The sequence below is a fragment of the Centropristis striata genome, chromosome 6 (assembly GCF_030273125.1).
Source record: "Centropristis striata isolate RG_2023a ecotype Rhode Island chromosome 6, C.striata_1.0, whole genome shotgun sequence".
Classification (NCBI taxonomy): domain Eukaryota; kingdom Metazoa; phylum Chordata; class Actinopteri; order Perciformes; family Serranidae; genus Centropristis; species Centropristis striata.
The window spans coordinates 170755-189045 of record NC_081522.1 but is presented as its reverse complement, the minus strand read 5'-3'; the positions used below and the strand labels follow the sequence as shown (position 1 = coordinate 189045).

The following is an 18291-nucleotide window of genomic DNA, read 5'->3' as shown; positions in this document are numbered from 1 at the left end:
TCTTTTTAGGAATTTTATTATCTCTATGCCACAAAGGGGGCAGTATCCTTCCACATCATCTCTGGCAAATGTAGTCAAAGGCTACAGACTCCCCAGCTTCTTATTAATATAGTGTGTATGCTTCTTATTAATATAGTGAGTATGCTTGAGGAAAAGCTGCTCTTGCTTTTGTGCAGGTTTTAATTAACTTTGTGCATGTAATTATATCTTGGACATCATGGCTGCATTGTTCCTGAGCTTCTGGAATGGAATTTCACTTGTATTCATCATTACTTTGTAATATGTTTTTTCCAGAATAATGCCAAAAGCCTTCCTTCATGGCTTTTATTCATAATGTTGAATATGCTGAAGGTAATTTGATAAGGGACATGGAGTACCTGAAGTACCAGCAAAGGTTTTTTTTCTTTAGAACGCCCTCAAGATTGAGTCTTTTCCCTGTCTGTTCTTTATCTCTAACATGTGTTAAATTCAACAAGTTCTCAAAGATAAACAGCAGAAGAGGTCGTGTGTCAGTACCACAAGTTACTGCACATAGTTATGTATCGCGTTTAATGGCGCATATGTCCGTATCGCGGCTCACGGTACAACCGCACATTCAAAAAGTAGCTCTCACGTACGGGCCGCGGTTGTAAAAAGGCTGCAGTTTCTGTGGATTGATGTTGTAAAACCACTGACCTAGGTTTAGGGCAAAAAACTTCTGGTAAGGCCCTATAAAAGACAGTTTAAACAGTAAATAAATGTATGAAAATGCCAGAAGTTACTTTTAAAAAAAACGTAAGTTACGTTCGAAAACGTGATTCATGTAACTTTTAAACATTATTTTTCCTCTTTATTATAATGACGATGACATACCTGTTCTGACCCAGTACTTCTCGGTCACATTGCATGGTAGTGGTCCTTCCTCTGCGCTGGTACTGGATGGAGCTTCAGTGGTGGTGGTGGTGGGAGGCGACATGGTTTCCATGGGGATGAACAGAGTTGTGGTCGGTGCCTTTGTAGTGGTGGTTGTTGTGGTCGTAGTGGTGGTGGGAGCGACAGTAGTTGTAGGTGCAGGGGTAGTAGTGGTAGTGGTGGTTGGAGGAGGAGCAGTGGTGGTGGTGGTGGTGGTGGTGGGGGCCATGGTAGTAGTAGTAGTAGTAGTACTAGTAGTAGTAGTAGTAGTTGTAGTAGTTGTAGTGGCAGGTGTGGTTGTAGAAGTGGTCGTTGGCTGAGTCGTAGCTGCTGGGGTCGGTTTGAGGCTGGTTGTTTGCTGTGAGGTCGTAGCAGCGGTGGTATTTGGTGAGACGGTTACAGTGCTCCCTGTGGTCGCCGCCTGGGTTACCATGGCAGCGGCGGTCACAGTCAGAGTGGTCGTTGAGGGTGTCGTCGTGGTTACCGTCGTCAGCTGAAGGCTGTCGTTGGTCACAGTGTCCTGGCTTGTAGAGTGAGAAACTGTGGTGGACTCCGGCGGCGTTGGTGCTCTCGCTGTGGTGGACAGCGGCAGAGTTGAGGTGGTGTAGGCAGGTGGTGGAGATGTGCTCATGGTGGTGGGGGACGTGGTCGTGGGCTGTGAGGTGTTTCTGGTGCGCACAGGCATGGTGGTGTTCCACTGGTGGGTGGAGAAAGGGCTGGTGACGTTGGCAGGAAGTGTGACATCATGGTCGCCCACCGTGGACAGCAGCGACTCGGGGACGGTGGGGAGGTCCCAGGCCGGCAGGCTGCTCACCGACTCCTCTGCAGGAACCAAAGTTTGGGGAAATCAGTTATATATAAGGATATCCAGCGATATACTCAACTTTATTTATTTCTCAACTAATCCCTTGAAAAGACCAAAACCAGCAATGAATCAATCTTGTTGATAAGTACTGACTGTAAAGCCTAAGTCATGTCATGGAGCTATAACCATAGACTGTACATAAAGCCTGTTGACTTCTCAAAAGTGAAGCCAAAACATCTCATCGCCCCCTGGTGGCTGGCTGCAGTATAGTTAATAAGCCCCGCCCCCTCCATGTTAGTGGATGGGACATGGGCCAAACTAAAAAAATCAAGGTTGAGGTCAAATAAAGGTTTCCCAAAGATATTTTCTGTTATTTTCTATGCACATCCAAGTGCTAATAAAATGTATTTTTACATAATTTTTTGATTCCATAAAATGGGGGTGAAACATGATTGACAGCTGTGATTAACTCAGAGGTTGGGCTGGTAACTCTACTGCACAGACTGGGCTGGCAGTGACAGTAGCAGAGATATTTACAGTGGGAAGAAATAGAGACATGTCATCCATTATTTACACCCTGTGTCCGACTATTAAAAACACAGCAGCCACACTGTCAGATGACATTTTCCTTCATTACCATGAAAACACACACTGTAATTAATTTCCTGTCAATCCCACATACACTGTCCTGCTACCATAAACACTAAACCAAATAATGAAAATACTCAAATGTAACAAATGCATGATACACTAACAGTTACTACAAACTACCCAGCTGTTTTAGGAAATTGTTCAGCCTTTTTTTTTCTCTCCAGTAAAAACTAATGAGGTTAGGGGTGAGAGCCAGGCAGGGTCGGAAAATATTAAAATATTGAGTCAGTCTTAAGCATTGTTTATGATCTTTTTATGGCATTTGTTGACAATAACAAAAGACTATATGATGATGTTATGATGGTGTCCAGAGAGGGTTCTAACACTGAGGATGGTGGAACAGAAAGAAGAAGAGAAACGAAAAGAAAAGAAGAAAAGACGGATGGATGACCAGGGTCGTCATGCAAGTCAAACTTATTCTACTACCATTGTATAAATAAATAAATACATTTAAATAACTTAACAACTACATTAAATAGATTTAATTGATATAATTTAATTCAAAATAACCGGATCATTTTTGCAGCGTTCATATATTACCACTGTTGGAAATCTTATGTGTGCTCCAGTTTGTATTCTAATGCTCCTGTCTGTACGCGGCTATGACCAGTGACTTCCAGCAAAAGTGGAGAATAAATCCTACACCAAAGCACTGTTGCCTAAAAAATGTTTTCCAACAATGCAGAAAGCTGCTGCAGACAGAATGGAGGCTTGTTATTAGGCGTGTTTCGTCTTTACTACTTTCTGAGTAGTTTTTGTAAAGCGGCTGAGTGTTTCAGCTACGCCCACTAGTTATTCCCTCGTCCTCTGTTCACATACAGGTAAGTTTGTATTCTCCTCTTCTTCTTTTTTTTTTCAAACAGCCATAACTTCAAAAAGAAATAAAAGAAAATGAACAAAGAAAAGGTGAATGCCCATCCCTGGTGTTTATATATTTCATTTCCTTCATTATTTGGTAAACTTGTACAAAGACTGTAAAATGTTTAAAACAAACATGAAACACTTTTTACATTTTGTTATGGACAATTCCAACAAATATGTAAATTGAGGAATGTTGTGATGCATGTGTAAAAAGATGCAGGCTTGCAAAGATCCAGTCATTATTCTTCAACTGTCACTTTTACTGAGATAAGATAAAGTTCCCAGCAGTTTCAATTTTTCATGTGGAATAGAAATCCAATCTGAATGTTTAAACCAGAAGAGCATTTTAATGTCAGGGGTTTATTTAATCCATCTAAATCATCTTTAGACAACATGAAATCAAATGCATGTCAATGAGAGGTGGAGCAAGAAGAAGGAGGCGATCATCGATCAATCCTTCAGACTGGGACAGATTCAACTCATCAGATCATTAAAACATGAGGACATGCTGCACTGTGACTGAAACATGAATCCACCTGATGAAATACTCGTTATAGAAGGATATGAGGAGGATTTACCTGGTGGGGAGACATAAAGGTATGGGACAGGAGGATGACGAAGAGGACAAAGATGATGATGATGTTGATGATGTTGATGACATTATGAAAAAGGTGATGACAAAATTATGATGATGATGAAGATGAAGATGAAGATGATGGGGGCTATGACGACAGCAAAGCTGAAAATAACATTGTGATGACAATGGTTATTAATGGTTATTAATGGTTATTAATGGTGAAAACTGTGTGAAGTTGTGAACAAAACAGCTGAACATCAGAAATAGTTCAGAGATAAATCAGGGTTCTCATTTTCATACAATGGTGATGAAATTATTGGCTAAAATTATCAAAATTACTGGCATATTTCATATTTTTACGACAGTGCCTGCAAGCTGGCGGTACATTTCAGTTTTACTGTTAACTTTTACAATTGAAAACCGCTAAAGGTCTTAAATCTGTTACATTTCAAGAGGTGAGAGCAAAACTTTTCATTCTGCAAAAACACACGTTTAATTTGAAGTAAATTGAATTAATGATGACATTTGTGTGTATTATTGCATATACAAAAAGTTTTGATTTGCAAATGCAAAAGTTTTGTTTGTAAATCAATACATTTAGCATGTTATGAAGCTGAATATCAAAGGTGAGAGCTACGCTTAAAGATGCAACACGTCTCTATGTGCAGGTCTAGATATCAGTGACAGCTTGGCAACATCCTCTGTTGGTAAACTGAAGAAGGAGTCAGAATCATGGAGGAGACGCAGCGGGAGCCATGTTGCCAAGCTGTCACTCTGACTGAGACCGGCTAGTAGAGACGTGTCTCTAGAGTTTCAGCTCAATAGCAAAACTTTTAGATTCAAAAGCAAAACTTGTGGATTTGCATACAAAGCTTTTATTAGCCTCAAATGTATTCCCTTACAATAAAACATTTATTTATTGCAAAAATAAAAGTTTGCTCTCAAACCTGTGCTGTTTGTGTCATGACACAAAAGTAACCTCGTACATTTGACGGCTACATGCATGATACTGTGCTAAAGGCAAGATTGTAGAAAATTTAAACAACTGTTTTCATTGTTCATGTTCATTGTCAGTGGTAGAAGTACATGAACTCATGTACTATACTTGATTACAAGTTTGAGGTACTTGTACTTTACTTGAGTATTTCCATTTTATGTAACTTTATACTTCTACTTCACTACATTTTGAGATGAATATTGTACTTTTTACTCCACTACAATTAGCTGCCAGCTTTAGTTACTTTTCAGGTCAAGATTTATCATAAAAACATGATCAATTTAAACTGATTAGACATTTTTTTAGATTAAACTTCATCACAGTATATTAAGTAGTTAAAATTGGCCCTATCTTGAGAAAATTAAAATGCTGCTTACATAAAAGCATCAGTCAGAATAACCTAATGATATATTTAGAATATATAAAACAATCTGAATGGGTCCATTCTGCATAACGAGTACTTTTCCTTTTGATACTTTAAGTACATTTTGATGCTGATACTTTTGTACTTTTACTTCAGTAAGTTTTGAATGGATTACTTTACTTGTAGTGGAGTAATTTCACAGTGTGGTATTAATACTCATACTTAAGGAAGGGACCTGAATACTTTTTCCACCACTGCTCCTGGTCTTTGGAAGCAATGCTAAAGTTTCAAGCTAATTAGCAGATAGTAATAAGATGCTAAACACTGTTTAATCCATTCCTTACACTTTTCCTTTTCCTTTTATACTCTACTCTTTATACTTGTGGGTTCAGAAAGCTTAAAGCTTAAAAAGACAGGACAGTCTAAACTCTTTAACCCCTAATAAGCCCCTCACACATCGTTCCAGCATGATTAATACAATGTAGAAATGTGGAAGTTAAAATATATGGAAAAGACAGAACAACGTTGCACCATACCCAGAGTGGAGCTGCTATTGCTGCTGGAGGAGTTGCTGTTGACGACAACCAGAGAGACGTTGTCTGGTCTGGCTGTCTGACTGTCTCTTTTACTGGCTGGAGGGTTGGAGGGAGAGGAGGAGGAAGGCAAAGTGGATGATTTTGTTGTAGAGGAGGAGGTCTTGGAGGAGGATAAAGAGGAGCTTTTGGCCCAAGCAGCTTTCGACAGCAGTCCTAAAGGTTTCCCCAGCTCCACTGTCTCCTCCAGCATTGTGGGGACCGATGAGAAGGCTGCCGGCTGCCGGAGGCCTCTTCCCCTCTGCTGTCCCAGCCAGGCAGCAGGGTCCCTGCTCATGCTCGCCAGATCTCCTCCTTCATTCACCGGACTCCACTCAGCCCCGACCTCAGCCCAGGCGCCGGTTCCTCTCATGATCCCCGTCTCTGCAAAGACTTTGCCCCCTGCCCCAGCACGGACCGCTGCTTCTGTTTCAGTCCACACCGCCGCCCTGGCCTCGGCAAACACTTTACCCTCGGGCCAGGCTCTGGGTCCGGCTCTGGGTCCGGCTCTGGGTCCGGCTCTGGGTCCGGCTCTGGGTCCATCACTCCCATCAGTCGCATCTTTTACTGGTCCAGCTCTGCCTCCAGGTGGGGGGACGGCTGGGCGGTTGGGGGGTGCTGCGGGGTCCAGAGGCAGGAGAGCCCTTCTCATCGACACGTGGTGAACTCCCTCAGCTGTAGGAAACATAACGGATAGAAATAATATTTAATTATGAGTTCAGAAAGATTGTGAGCAGTTTGACTCATCTGTCCCACAGGCCAGACAATAACTTCACTTCTTCAGTAACTCATCCATCATACACATAACACGCAGCTGCAGCCTTCAATTATCATCTGTCATAATGCAAACACAACTGTCCAACTGCCAGGAGATTTAATCCTCATTGGATTAGTGAATTCCCTAGCCCCTTACCCTAACCCTTAACCTAACCTTCACCATCACAACTAAATGCCCAACCCTAACCCTAAAATAAACCTTATTGTAACTTTAACCCTAAAACAAAGTCTGAACTGTCAAACAAGCATTTAAAGAAGTGAGGCCTGGCTGAAATGTCCTCATTTCACAAAAATGTCCTCACTCACGGTTAAAAACATGTTCCTGTCCTCACTATGTAGGTAGTACAAGAATACACACACACACACACACACACACACACACTTTTCTACTCTTACACACATATGCATATTCTTACCCTTTCTCTCCTCTGACTCACACACACTTATCCAAAAGGATTAAATAAAAAAACTCTAAAACTGCGATTGTGGAGAAATAGTAATAATGTCTAAAGTAGGTCACTTATGTTTTAGAGGATAAAGCATAGGGAATTAATTTAGATGTCCCAGAGTGCATAAATTAGGACACACACACACACACCCTAATCAGCTGTGATTTCAGAGATACTAATCTGATCTGTTAGGTTCGCTATGCTAGCCTTTGGATTTATCATTCCTAGAACATACATAACCACTCAGACTCACGCTGAGCTCAAAGCTCAGACCAGCACTGATGAGGCCAATATTTTCCAAAAGTTTGGTGTGCAAATAATAAGAGGTTTATGGACTAATTTTAAAATTTTTCCAGTTTGACAGTCAGATGGAAATGGAGCAGCAGTGATAGCATCCAGTCAAAGCATTTAACTTCGGCCTTTATCTCCATTCTGTGAACTGTCTTCATCTCCTCTGTAGCCTCAGCAAAGCCTGAAGGTTTGGCAGACGGAGGCGATTATCCTGCCTAATGCATTCAGTCTCAAAGGCACCTAGCCTTAGTGGGATTGAAAGATGAGAAAATACATGGCTGACCGTCTGACTGGCTCTCCGGCTGTTTCACTGGGTGACACGGTTTGTTGCATCTGCTCATTTGTTCTGAAGTAGAAAGGTTTGATTTGTGCTTCACTCGAGGTCGACGTCGAGTTTCTTCTGTTCTCAGCGTAAAATATTGTAAGTGGGAAGCCAGTGGCAAGCAGTTCTTTTTTATTATTATTATTTTAGTGCACGCTCGTTTCAGCCTTCAAAAGTGTTACAGTTAAGTGTGCGTGTGTGTCGTACACTTCCCACGCTCCCCATGTCTCTGCGGAGGATTTGTTAATTAAAAGACAGTGATTCTGAGCAAGAGAGGCTTTACAGAAACAACTCTGGGCTTAGCTGCCATATATCCTCTGGACACCTGCTATAAAGCATCGCACCACCCCGCTATTAACTACAACCACCAAGCAATCTGTTTCTTGTCACAGGGTGTCACATCATAAATGTCATTAAAAGAGGAAATTAATCCATTGACAATTCATATTTCAGCTTCTTCAGGGTCTTAGTGCCAGCCATGTGTCAGTTTGAGAAAGGAGAAAATGACAAAGCTAGAAATTACATTTATGCTGCTGACCACATCACTAACATGCTTGTTAAACTTCAACGAAATTAATTTTTGCGACTATTCGTCCATTACATCTCATCTCATCTCATCTCATCTCATCAAGAAACACTACAGTACAACATTTCCACATGTAGGTGTCTTTGATGGCTATAAACAAGCAGGGCCTTCCAGACGTCTCCAACCACAACGTCCAGCTCCTCCTGGACCCCCCGGGGCCTCCTACCAGTTGGACCTGGAACTCCTCTAACGGGAGGCGCAGGGAGGATCCTTACCAGATGAAACCCAAACCTCCTCAGCTGGCTCCTTTGGAGGAGAAGGAGCAGCGGCTCTACTCCGAGCTCCCTCCGGATGTCTGAGCTCCTCCCCCTATCTCTAAAGCTGAGCCCAGCCACCCTACGGAGGAAGCTCATTTCAGCCGCTTGTATCCACGATCTCGTTCTTTGGTCACTACCCAAAGCTCATGACCATAGGTGAGGGTTGGAACGTAGATGGAGCGGTAAATCGAGAGCTTTGCCTTCAGGCTCAGCTCCTTATTCACCACGACGGTCCGGTACAACGCCCGCATCACTGCTGACGCTGCACCAAACCGCCTGTCCATCTCACGCTCCATTCTACCCTCACTGCTGAACAAGAGTACCTCTCTCAGTACCTGTCTCCACCCAGAGGGGACAGTACCTGTCTCCACCCAGAGGGGGCAGTACCTGTCTCCACCCAGAGGAGGCAGTACCTCTCTCCACCCAGAGGGGCAGTACCTGTCTCCACCCAGAGGAGGCAGTACCTCTCTCCACCCAGAGGGGGCAGTACCTCTCTCCACCTAGAGGAGGCAGTACCTGTCTGCACCCAGAGGGGGCAGTACCTGTCTCCACCCAGAGGGGGCAGTACCTGTCTCCACCCAGAGGGAGCAGTACCTCTCTCCACCCAGAGGGGGCAGTACCTGTCTCCACCCAGAGGGGGCAGTACCTCTCTCCACCCAGAGGAGGCAGTACCTGTCTCCACCCAGGGGGGGCAATACCTCTCCGCCCCAGTGAGTGCTGGAGGTCCCGGTCTGATGAAGCCAGAAGAACCACATCATCTCGTAGCAACGAGCCCGGTACCCCATATTCCCGCAGTACCCCTTTACAACATACATTCAATTAAATAAAGTACAAATATATCTTATGTCTCTGTTTGTCCCTCTTTTTACATGTTTTCTTTTTTAATATGAGGTTATATTTGTACTTGTCATTAGTAAAAATATAGCTGGGTTGATAATGTGATCTGTCATTCAAGTTCCTTGGGAAAAGGAACATATGTGTTTGGAAAGATATGAGGAATCAATATGTTTGAATGGAGTAATGAAAGGATGAATGGATAGATGGAGGAATGAATGAATGAATGAATGGTGGATGGTTTGATGGATGGGAGGACTGTACCATATGCATAACTGCTTGCAGTGTTTTGAGTGTTTGCTCCTCCAACAGCTAGCCACCTGCTCTGGCTGAGAGCAACATATGTGACTCTACCATCAGACCTCTGACAAAACGCTAGGATAGAAGAACCTCCACTGAGAACAAATATGGACTGGATGGTTGGTTGGTTGGTTGGTAGAACAGAAAGTGTGGATTAAAGATGGATAAATGTGGATCAGAGCAGAACTGACCTGTTTTATCTATTTGGACAAAACACACAGGACATTTTTGCCTATTTCTATGTGAGAACATTCAGCTTATAGTAGATTATGAGAATTATCGCATGGAAATGATGCACAAAGCGCTACTGGCCATTTACAAGGCTTTAGACTAGTGTCATGTTATGTATTGACCATAGAGTTTAGCCAGCTGGCACTGCGCCCACTGATACCCTGCTGAATCTCTCTAAATGCCAACAAAAGCCTGTAAAGCCTTGCCAGGTCGCTGCAGGCTTTCAGATAGCCATTTCCAGGTGCCCATCGTAATATAATGGTAAATGCCCATGGTCTATGGTCCTGTGTAGTGTGTGTGGGGCTGGGTGCCAGTTGATCCATGCTGCCACCCTGACTGTGAGCAGGACAGGTGGTGAGGAAGTGTGAGGATGGTGCTGAGCCAGCTGGTCTCAGCTCCCTGAAACTCAGAGGGAAAAGTGAGTCTGGTTAGCCCAATCTGCCAAGTAACCAACTGGTGGCAAGTTTTCATTACAGTAATTATCAAACCAGCCAGATGTAAAATAAGACACGTCTTAATCTCCGTCTTAGAGCTGTACTGGCCAAGGCTTTTCAATAAACCTACGGCAGACTCTGTCTAATTTACAGGATTGGGCTCTAGTACAGAGGAGTGCCACGCGATGCAAAAATAATGAAGACACTCTAGTTTCACCTCATTAGTTCAAGCAAAAGAGTAGTGTTAGTTCTGGTCACTGGCAGAAATTCTTTCAGCTTCAGAAAGTGATGAAACAAAAGAACACAATGTGCAGAAACGCTGGGCACACTGCCAGCGCTGACACCTTTAGCAAAGTATTTCTTCACAATCCATTCATAGTTACCAAGATGCAACATATACAAGTGTGTACAGATTGGTGGCATTATTTTTAAAAGATTAAGGGTTAGAGAAAGTGTGAAAACAGTTAGGGCTGCAAAAGTTGCTGAGTGGAGCTTCATGTCTTATCTCAAAGTGGCACAAGGCAACTTTGAGCTGCAGCAGAGAGAAACTGGGGATTTTAAATTCTCATTTCAATGCCAATGTTTAGTATGAGCAGCAGTAAGTACATTTACTCAAGTACTGTACTTAAGTAAAATTTTGAGGTACTTGTATTTTACTTGAGTATTTTTATTTTATGCAATTTTATACTTTTTACTCCACTACATTTAGACAACAGCTGTAGTAACCGTACTTTTGACCTGAAAATCAAGATAAATTTAAAGTGATAAGATGTTTTTTGTATTTTTTTATTAAACCTCATCATAGTACATTAAGTAGTCAAAATGAGCCCTAACTTGAGGAAATTAAAACGATGCTTACATAAGTGCATCAATACAAATAATCTAATAACAAATATAACAATCTGAGTAGGGTCATTCTGCATACCGAGTACTTTTACTTTAGATACTTTAAGTACATTTTGATGCTGATTATTTTGTACTTTTACTTCAGTAAGTTTTGAATGTGGGACTTTTACTTGTAGTGGAGTAATTTCACAGTGTGGTACTAGTACTTTTACTGCAGTAAGGTATGTGAATACTTCTTCCACCACTGCATACGAGCAACAGTAGTAGACTGCAGAGCACATCCAGTGGATGATTAAATATTTGGCATGTATTGGACTGTGATTTATGACCAAATACCTACAAAACTAATGACACTCATCAATCAATCACTCAACATCATCCTCAGCTAACTCATTAGCAAGTGTTACACTAATATGGTGACAATAGGATAACAAATTAAACACCATGACACACTGGCTGATTGACACATACACACAAGAATTCAGGTCCATGGTGCATTATCTTTGTTTTATATTGGGTTAGGTAATAATACACCCATTATCATTCCGGTACAGGAGAAAATGAAACACTTGCTTGTTTGTATTTCTTCAAGCAAATCATAATTGTGCTGAGCATAAGTTACTGTAAAATTTACAGTACCTCTACTGTATTATAGAAATACAGGTCCGTTTACTGACAAACTGTCTCGAAACGAAGAAAAAAAATAGCGTGACGTTTGAATGTTTAACTCTAAATTATGTTACAACTAATCCATGAAAACTCTAGATTAGTATTACTGGAAAAACAACACATTGTGATTATTTCAGCCCAGACTAAAATGGAATAAAACCTTTCTTCTTTTAGAAAATAACGGCTTTATTTTCCCAACATGCTCAGATGAAAACCGTAAGTTCCTGTAAAAATATCATTTTGACCGTTGGAATGCCTGAGGAATCATGATAACTCCCACAATGCATTGCTTTCACAGCAATATACTGAACAATCATAATACAGCAAGTTACTGTTAGAATGTGACCGTAAATTTACAGCAAAGTCTTACAGTGTAGGACAGAATATGATGCACCATATGAGCACCAAAAAATACCAAATACAACAATTCATTCAATTATATACTATTATTATCATTATTAATGTTTTATTATTGTCCTGAAAACTGGGACAATTTGATAATGAATGTTGAAAACCAGGACATTTTTGTGTTTTACAGATTTTTGTCATGACTAAGGACAACCAGTGGTGGAAAAGTATTCAGATCCTTTACTGCAGTAAAAGTACTAATTCCACACTGTGAAATTACTCCCTTAGTCAAAGTCCTACAATCAAAACTTACAAAAAGTACAAAAATATCAGCATCAAAATGTACTTACAGTATCAAAAATAAAAATACTCATTATGTAGAACGGACCCACTCAAATTGTTTTAAATATTCTAAATATATTATTATATTATTGTTATTGATGCATTTATGTAAGCAGCATTTGTATTTTTCTCAAGCTTCGGCTCATTTTAACTATTATCATACTGTTATGAGGTTTAATTAAAAAAATAAAAAGAAGTCTAATAACTTTAAATTCATCATTTTTTTATGTTAAATCTCAAACTGAAAAGTAACTAAAGCTGTCAGCTAAATGTAGATGAGTAAAAAATACAACATTTGCCTCAAAATGTAGTGGAGTAGAAGTATAAAGTTACATAAAATGGAAATACTCAAGTAAAGTACAAGTGCCTCAAATTTGTACTTAAGTCCAGTATTTGAGTAAATGTTCTTACTTACTTTCCACCGCTGGGGACAACCATTCTGATTTGAGACTGGTCTCCCCTTAAAATATATAATATTCATAACGCAGCAAAATATGACTCACATTTAGATTTTTATTTAACGTAACTTATGTAACATCACCCTCATAACGACTTACTTACGGTATTAACGTACATTTATTTACTGTTTAAACTGTCTTTAATAACGCTTTATCAGGAAGTTTTTTGCACTAAACCTAGATAAGTGGGTTTGTCGCCTAAATTCACAGAAACGGCAGCCTTATTTACAACCACAGACTGTATGTGTGTGTGTGTGTATGATGACGTGTGTGCTATTTTTAGAACATGTTATGGTATTGACCAACGTTTCTGTCATTCAGCTTAGAGATTTTGTTGATCCCCGACAATCTCTTACGTCTGCTCACCACACTTATTAGAGTGAGTCAGTGAATATGCTAAACCTACATATGTAAAGCCAAAACAATGAACTCAAAGAGGCTACAAAGAAACTTCATAGAACTGTTATTGTTGAGCGAGTGCAGCTCTACTAATAATCTTTTGAGTCATTTGACTCACTGTCAATATTGTAAAAAAACTACTACTTGTTGAAGTAGATAGGCAAGTCAGGTTTTGCATGAAATTCTTGGCTATATATTCAAATGTAATTATTGATGGTGAGCTTTGAGTTGAGGTCATTTCTTAAACTCTTATCAAATAAAGGTCATGCTGTCATAATCTCTAATTAGAGGAGTGAGTCATTGGAGGGGTCTTCTTTATTTAGCGCCAATGTATTGAAATGAATGATTTTTCCCTTTTAAATACAGCTTCTGTGGTTGAGTGGGAGTGCTGGTGATATAGTGGATGTGGTTGGAGACTCAGTGGGAGGAGGATGGTCCGAAGCCAGCAGAGTGAAGCCGTCCAACAGGACGGACATGTAACATTTCCTGCAACTATTCAGGGCTTCCATCTGTCTATGAGGAGCAGGAACAGCAAACCATTTGGATGGATCGACCAATAGATGGACGCTCAGACAAACAAGTCAATCACTCATCAAAGTCTCTATGAATAAACAGACAGAGGTGTTTCTCATGTGACATCATACTATTATACCTTGAACATTGTATCTGTGTTAATTTATTTCACTCTATGTGGACAACACAAACAATAGCAGCAGTTATTCTCTGAAGAGATGATAGTGAGCAGAGTTAAAAGAAACGGTGCCATCTTTTCTCAGCAATACTGCCAAAGAGTGAGAAAAACTGCCTGACGACAACGTCTAGCCAATGTGTGAACTGACTTCAACACCACATTATGAGGCTGAGCAGAGAATATAAAGGGACGTTCAGCTTTAATAGTGAGGCTGCATTGAAAAATAGATACAAAGCCACAAACACATACAGCAGAAAGACAAGCTGCATTATTACCTCCTCACAATTTATCCAATTTACACAGACGGCACATAGATAATGGCTGATGGTTAAACACTTCAGTTTCTTTAAGTTGCATCACAGCTTATTTTGAAAGGGACACGCTCAAAAATACACATATTAAGACGGATCAACCACTGTCTTTCAGCAGCTCTGTATTAAACACATTCATCCTGATTGGTTGGATTTACACAGAAGACTCTGGAGGACTGAGCTCACTATTCGTCCACAATAAAAGGCCTTATAATTAGGATACCATATCAATAGGGGAAAAGAAAAAGAATCTTAAGAATATGCTGCAATGCTTTTGGTATCAATAAAATCACATCAGTTCCATCCCGACAACTTGACGTCCTACAAGAATTATGAGAACAATCGTTGATATAGTAACATATCCCTGATCAGACACATCTGCAATACTGCACTTTTCTGTGTTTACGGTCATTTTGAATAAGACCGCCACCATCAGTGTCGTTATAATTGATTTATACATATTTAACAATCTACATGTGAGATTTAATTTATGTACATGGAGATGTACATGTGTAATTAGAATATGAAAGTAACTCTGATGAGAGAAAGCAGGAAGAACGCTCAGCAACGATCTTAAAAGTACATCTGTATTTCCACTGTCCTGTATTTTATTGTGAAGGACAGAAGTACGGTCCAGGTGTAGCTAACGATGGCTGATAACGGTGATATTAACCCAGAAATGTTCAGTTTCCCCGACAAACTCAGCAGCCCCCATTGTTTTATTGTTTTATTGTTTTATTGTTTTACAGCCAGGAGATGGAAGTGTCCGATGCTATCTGGGATACAGATAGCAAACAGCTAGCTCACCGGTGTTAGCATCCTCTGGTTAACCCGAGGCTAACTCTAGTTTCACACCACTTAACTGGAAACATAACATGATAATTTATACTAGTAGTTAATGATAGAATGTTAGCCAAAAGCTTTCCGCTGTGGGATACATTGACAGTATCGTAGTCCAATAGGTTCATTTATATAAATTTCACTGACATGGAAGAAATGTTCTGATTAAATCTCATTAACACTGTGACAGTGAAAGTGGTATTTTTAAAACACATTCAATTTAAATGTTATTTAATCACTTAATCCTGCAGCTCCACCAGCATACTGAATATATCCCCTCCTTCAACAAATAGGCCATCAGCATATCAACATACTGTAAACTGAGTAGGGTCTGCTGTGTGTGTGTGTGTGTGTTCTTGTACCACCTACATAGTGAGGACCGGAACACCTTTGTAACCAACAGAGTGAGGACATTTTTGTAAAGTGAGGACATTTTCTGTCTTCACTTCTTTAAAGGCTTTTTTGAGAGTTCAGACTTTGTTTTAGGTTTAATGTTACAATAAGGTTTATTTTCGGGTTAGGGTTGGGCATTTAGTTGTGATGGTGAAGGGTTAGTTAAAGGGTTAGGGTAAGGGGCTAGGGAATTCACTAATCCAATGAGGGCCCTCACAAAGATAGAAATATAAGGATGTGTGTGTGTGTGTGTGTGTGTGTGTGTGTGGTCTCTGGACTGGTATGGGGGAGGGGCAAAGACAAAAAGTCACTAAATGTCAAGCTGAAATGTCATTTTTCACAGCTGTTTGAGTCCAGATTTGTGGGTGTTTGGGTCAAACATTAAAGAACGGTTGTGTTGTGCTCTGTGTCGTGTTTACACTGATATCTGACTGCAGGTTGTCACAAGTAAAAAGTAAGAAATAGTTTATCCTTCATTTGTCTCTCTAGCTTCAGACATGTTTTATAGTGAACAAAATAAGAATCTGAGAGCTTTTTGAATCTATGTTCATGTTTTCAGTGTAACTAATCTTTGATAGCCTCATGTCCTCAAATCAAAGAGGAAGAGAACAATAGAAAAGAGAGAGAGTCTTATCATCCCCAGCTTACTCACATTAAAGAAACATACTCTAGTTATAGATGAAAACAACAAATACTAGGCCAACATTATATAAACAGAACAAAGCAGAGCTGAACCTATTTGAGGTAACTGTATGTCAAGTGGCCCATTCAGCCTGACAGCAGGCTGCTTCTGCTGCTGAGTCTCCACGGCAACCACAGGGATGCTGTCGCCACGGCAACCATTACCACGAATAAGAAAGGAAACAGAGTGTTCCAGCCGCTGTGACGTCTGTCCTGTATGTCGTGCATCGCCCCGAAATACAGCTGGAACAACGAGGAGCCCTGATGCTATCACAGCAAACACAATCATCCATTCCAAGCAGGAACTTTCCATTTAGCAAGTGAGCAGAGCACAAAATTAATTTACACTGGCAAGGGTTTTATGGAGCGAACATATCTGCTGATAAAATGACTGAAACGATTGTTTTTATCACAATCACCGGCAATGTTTCACAAAAATCAGATAATAATTGAGCAATAGTTGCATCGCTGCCCTGTATTCACACAGATTATCATAAAAGCATCAGACAGTATTTTTAATGGCAGGATGAAAATGCATATGAGGGCTTAACACACTGTGGCAACAGTTCACAGATAAATGATAAATGGGCCCATACATTGTTTATTAATCTGTCATAATATAATCATGGGCACTGGGGAATTACCAGGATTAGTTGGCAACAGATACAACAGAAACAAATCATTTGAATTTATTTGCTTAAGAAAGATAATTAAAACGTTACATTGTAGATATAGAAGACATACGTTTTAAGGAGGGGTTAATGTTGAAAATAGAATAAGAGTTGATTATATTTAGACCTCAGGCTGTGTGGCTTCTGTTTGATGTCACTATGTTTCAGCGACCTACATCAATAACACCCAGCCCTCCATCATCACACTTCACTCCATAGAAAATTACACTTTTACACACATGGAGGTTTTTTGGGGCTCCTGACATTTTGAAATGTCAATGTGAAACGTTTTTCTGCCCTGAGATGTTGGACCTTCAGTCAGATTCTTGACTGGACTAAACACTGTGGTGGTAAATAAAAGCCAGTAAAACAAATAAAACAGACGGACTGCATCCATGCACCAATACTTGACTGATTGGATTATAAGCAAAAAAAAGCGTAAATGAGTTAAACATTGTGGTGCTGCTAAGATGAAAAAGTATTCAAAGTAAAGTACTAATACCACGTTGTGAAATTGCTACATTTCAAGTAAAAATCCTGCATTCAAAACTTACTGAAGTAGAAATACTCATGCAGAATGACCCACTCAGATTGTTTTATATATTCTAAATATATTATTAGATCATTTGTATTGATGTATTTATATAAGCAGCATTTTAATTACCTCAAGATAGGGCTAATTTAACTACTTAATATACTGTTATGAGCTTTAATTAAAAAAACAACATCATCTTATCACTTTAAATTTATCATGATTTTCAAAGGTAACTAAAGTAGTACTAAAAAGTACAATATTTACCTTCAAATGTAGTGGAGTAGAAGTATAAAGTTACATGAAATGGAAATAATCAAGTAAAGTAAAAGTACCTCAAATTTATACTTAAGTCCAGTATTTGAGTAAATGTTCTTACTTACTTTCCACCACTGGGGACGACCATTGTGATTTGAGACTGGTCTCCCCTTAAAATATATAATATTCATAAGGCGATTGTACACGCAGCAAAATATGACTCACATTTATATTTTTATTTTACGTAACTTACGTAACATCACCCTCATAACGACTTACTTACAGTATTTACGTACATTTATTTACTGTTTAAACTGTCTTTAATAACGCTTTATCGGGAAGTTTTTTGCACTAAAGCTAGATAAGTGGTTTTGTCGCCTAAATTCACAGAAACTGCAGCCTTATTTACAACCACAGACTGTATGTGTGTGTGTGTATGATGACGTGTGTGCTATTTTTAGAACATGTTAAGGCTGGTATTGACAAACGGTTCTGTCATTTAGGTTTGAGATTTTGTTGATCCCAGACAATCTCTTACGTCTGCTCACCACACTGATTAGAGTGAGTCAGGAAATATGCAAGTACAGTACTTTAGTAAATGTACTTGTTATATTCCAGGACTGGGCCCTAAAAATCATATTCCATAGAATTCT

At 39.9% G+C, this 18291-nt stretch overlaps 1 protein-coding gene across 2 annotated transcripts in view; it reads right to left on the bottom strand.

Annotated features, from left to right (window-relative positions):
• Nucleotides 1–18291, bottom strand: part of kiaa1549la (KIAA1549-like a) — a 152584-nt gene that overhangs the window by 102305 nt on the left and 31988 nt on the right. The window contains exons 2-3 of one of the 2 annotated variants that reach the window (XM_059334464.1): nt 5683–6393; nt 853–1713 (exon numbers count right to left, since the gene is read on the bottom strand). In XM_059334464.1, the coding sequence (XP_059190447.1) occupies nt 853–1713; nt 5683–6393 (1572 nt within the window). Of the gene's footprint in view, nt 1–852; nt 1714–5682; nt 6394–18291 lie in introns of those variants that run through there. The other variant, XM_059334465.1, reaches the window with a different exon arrangement.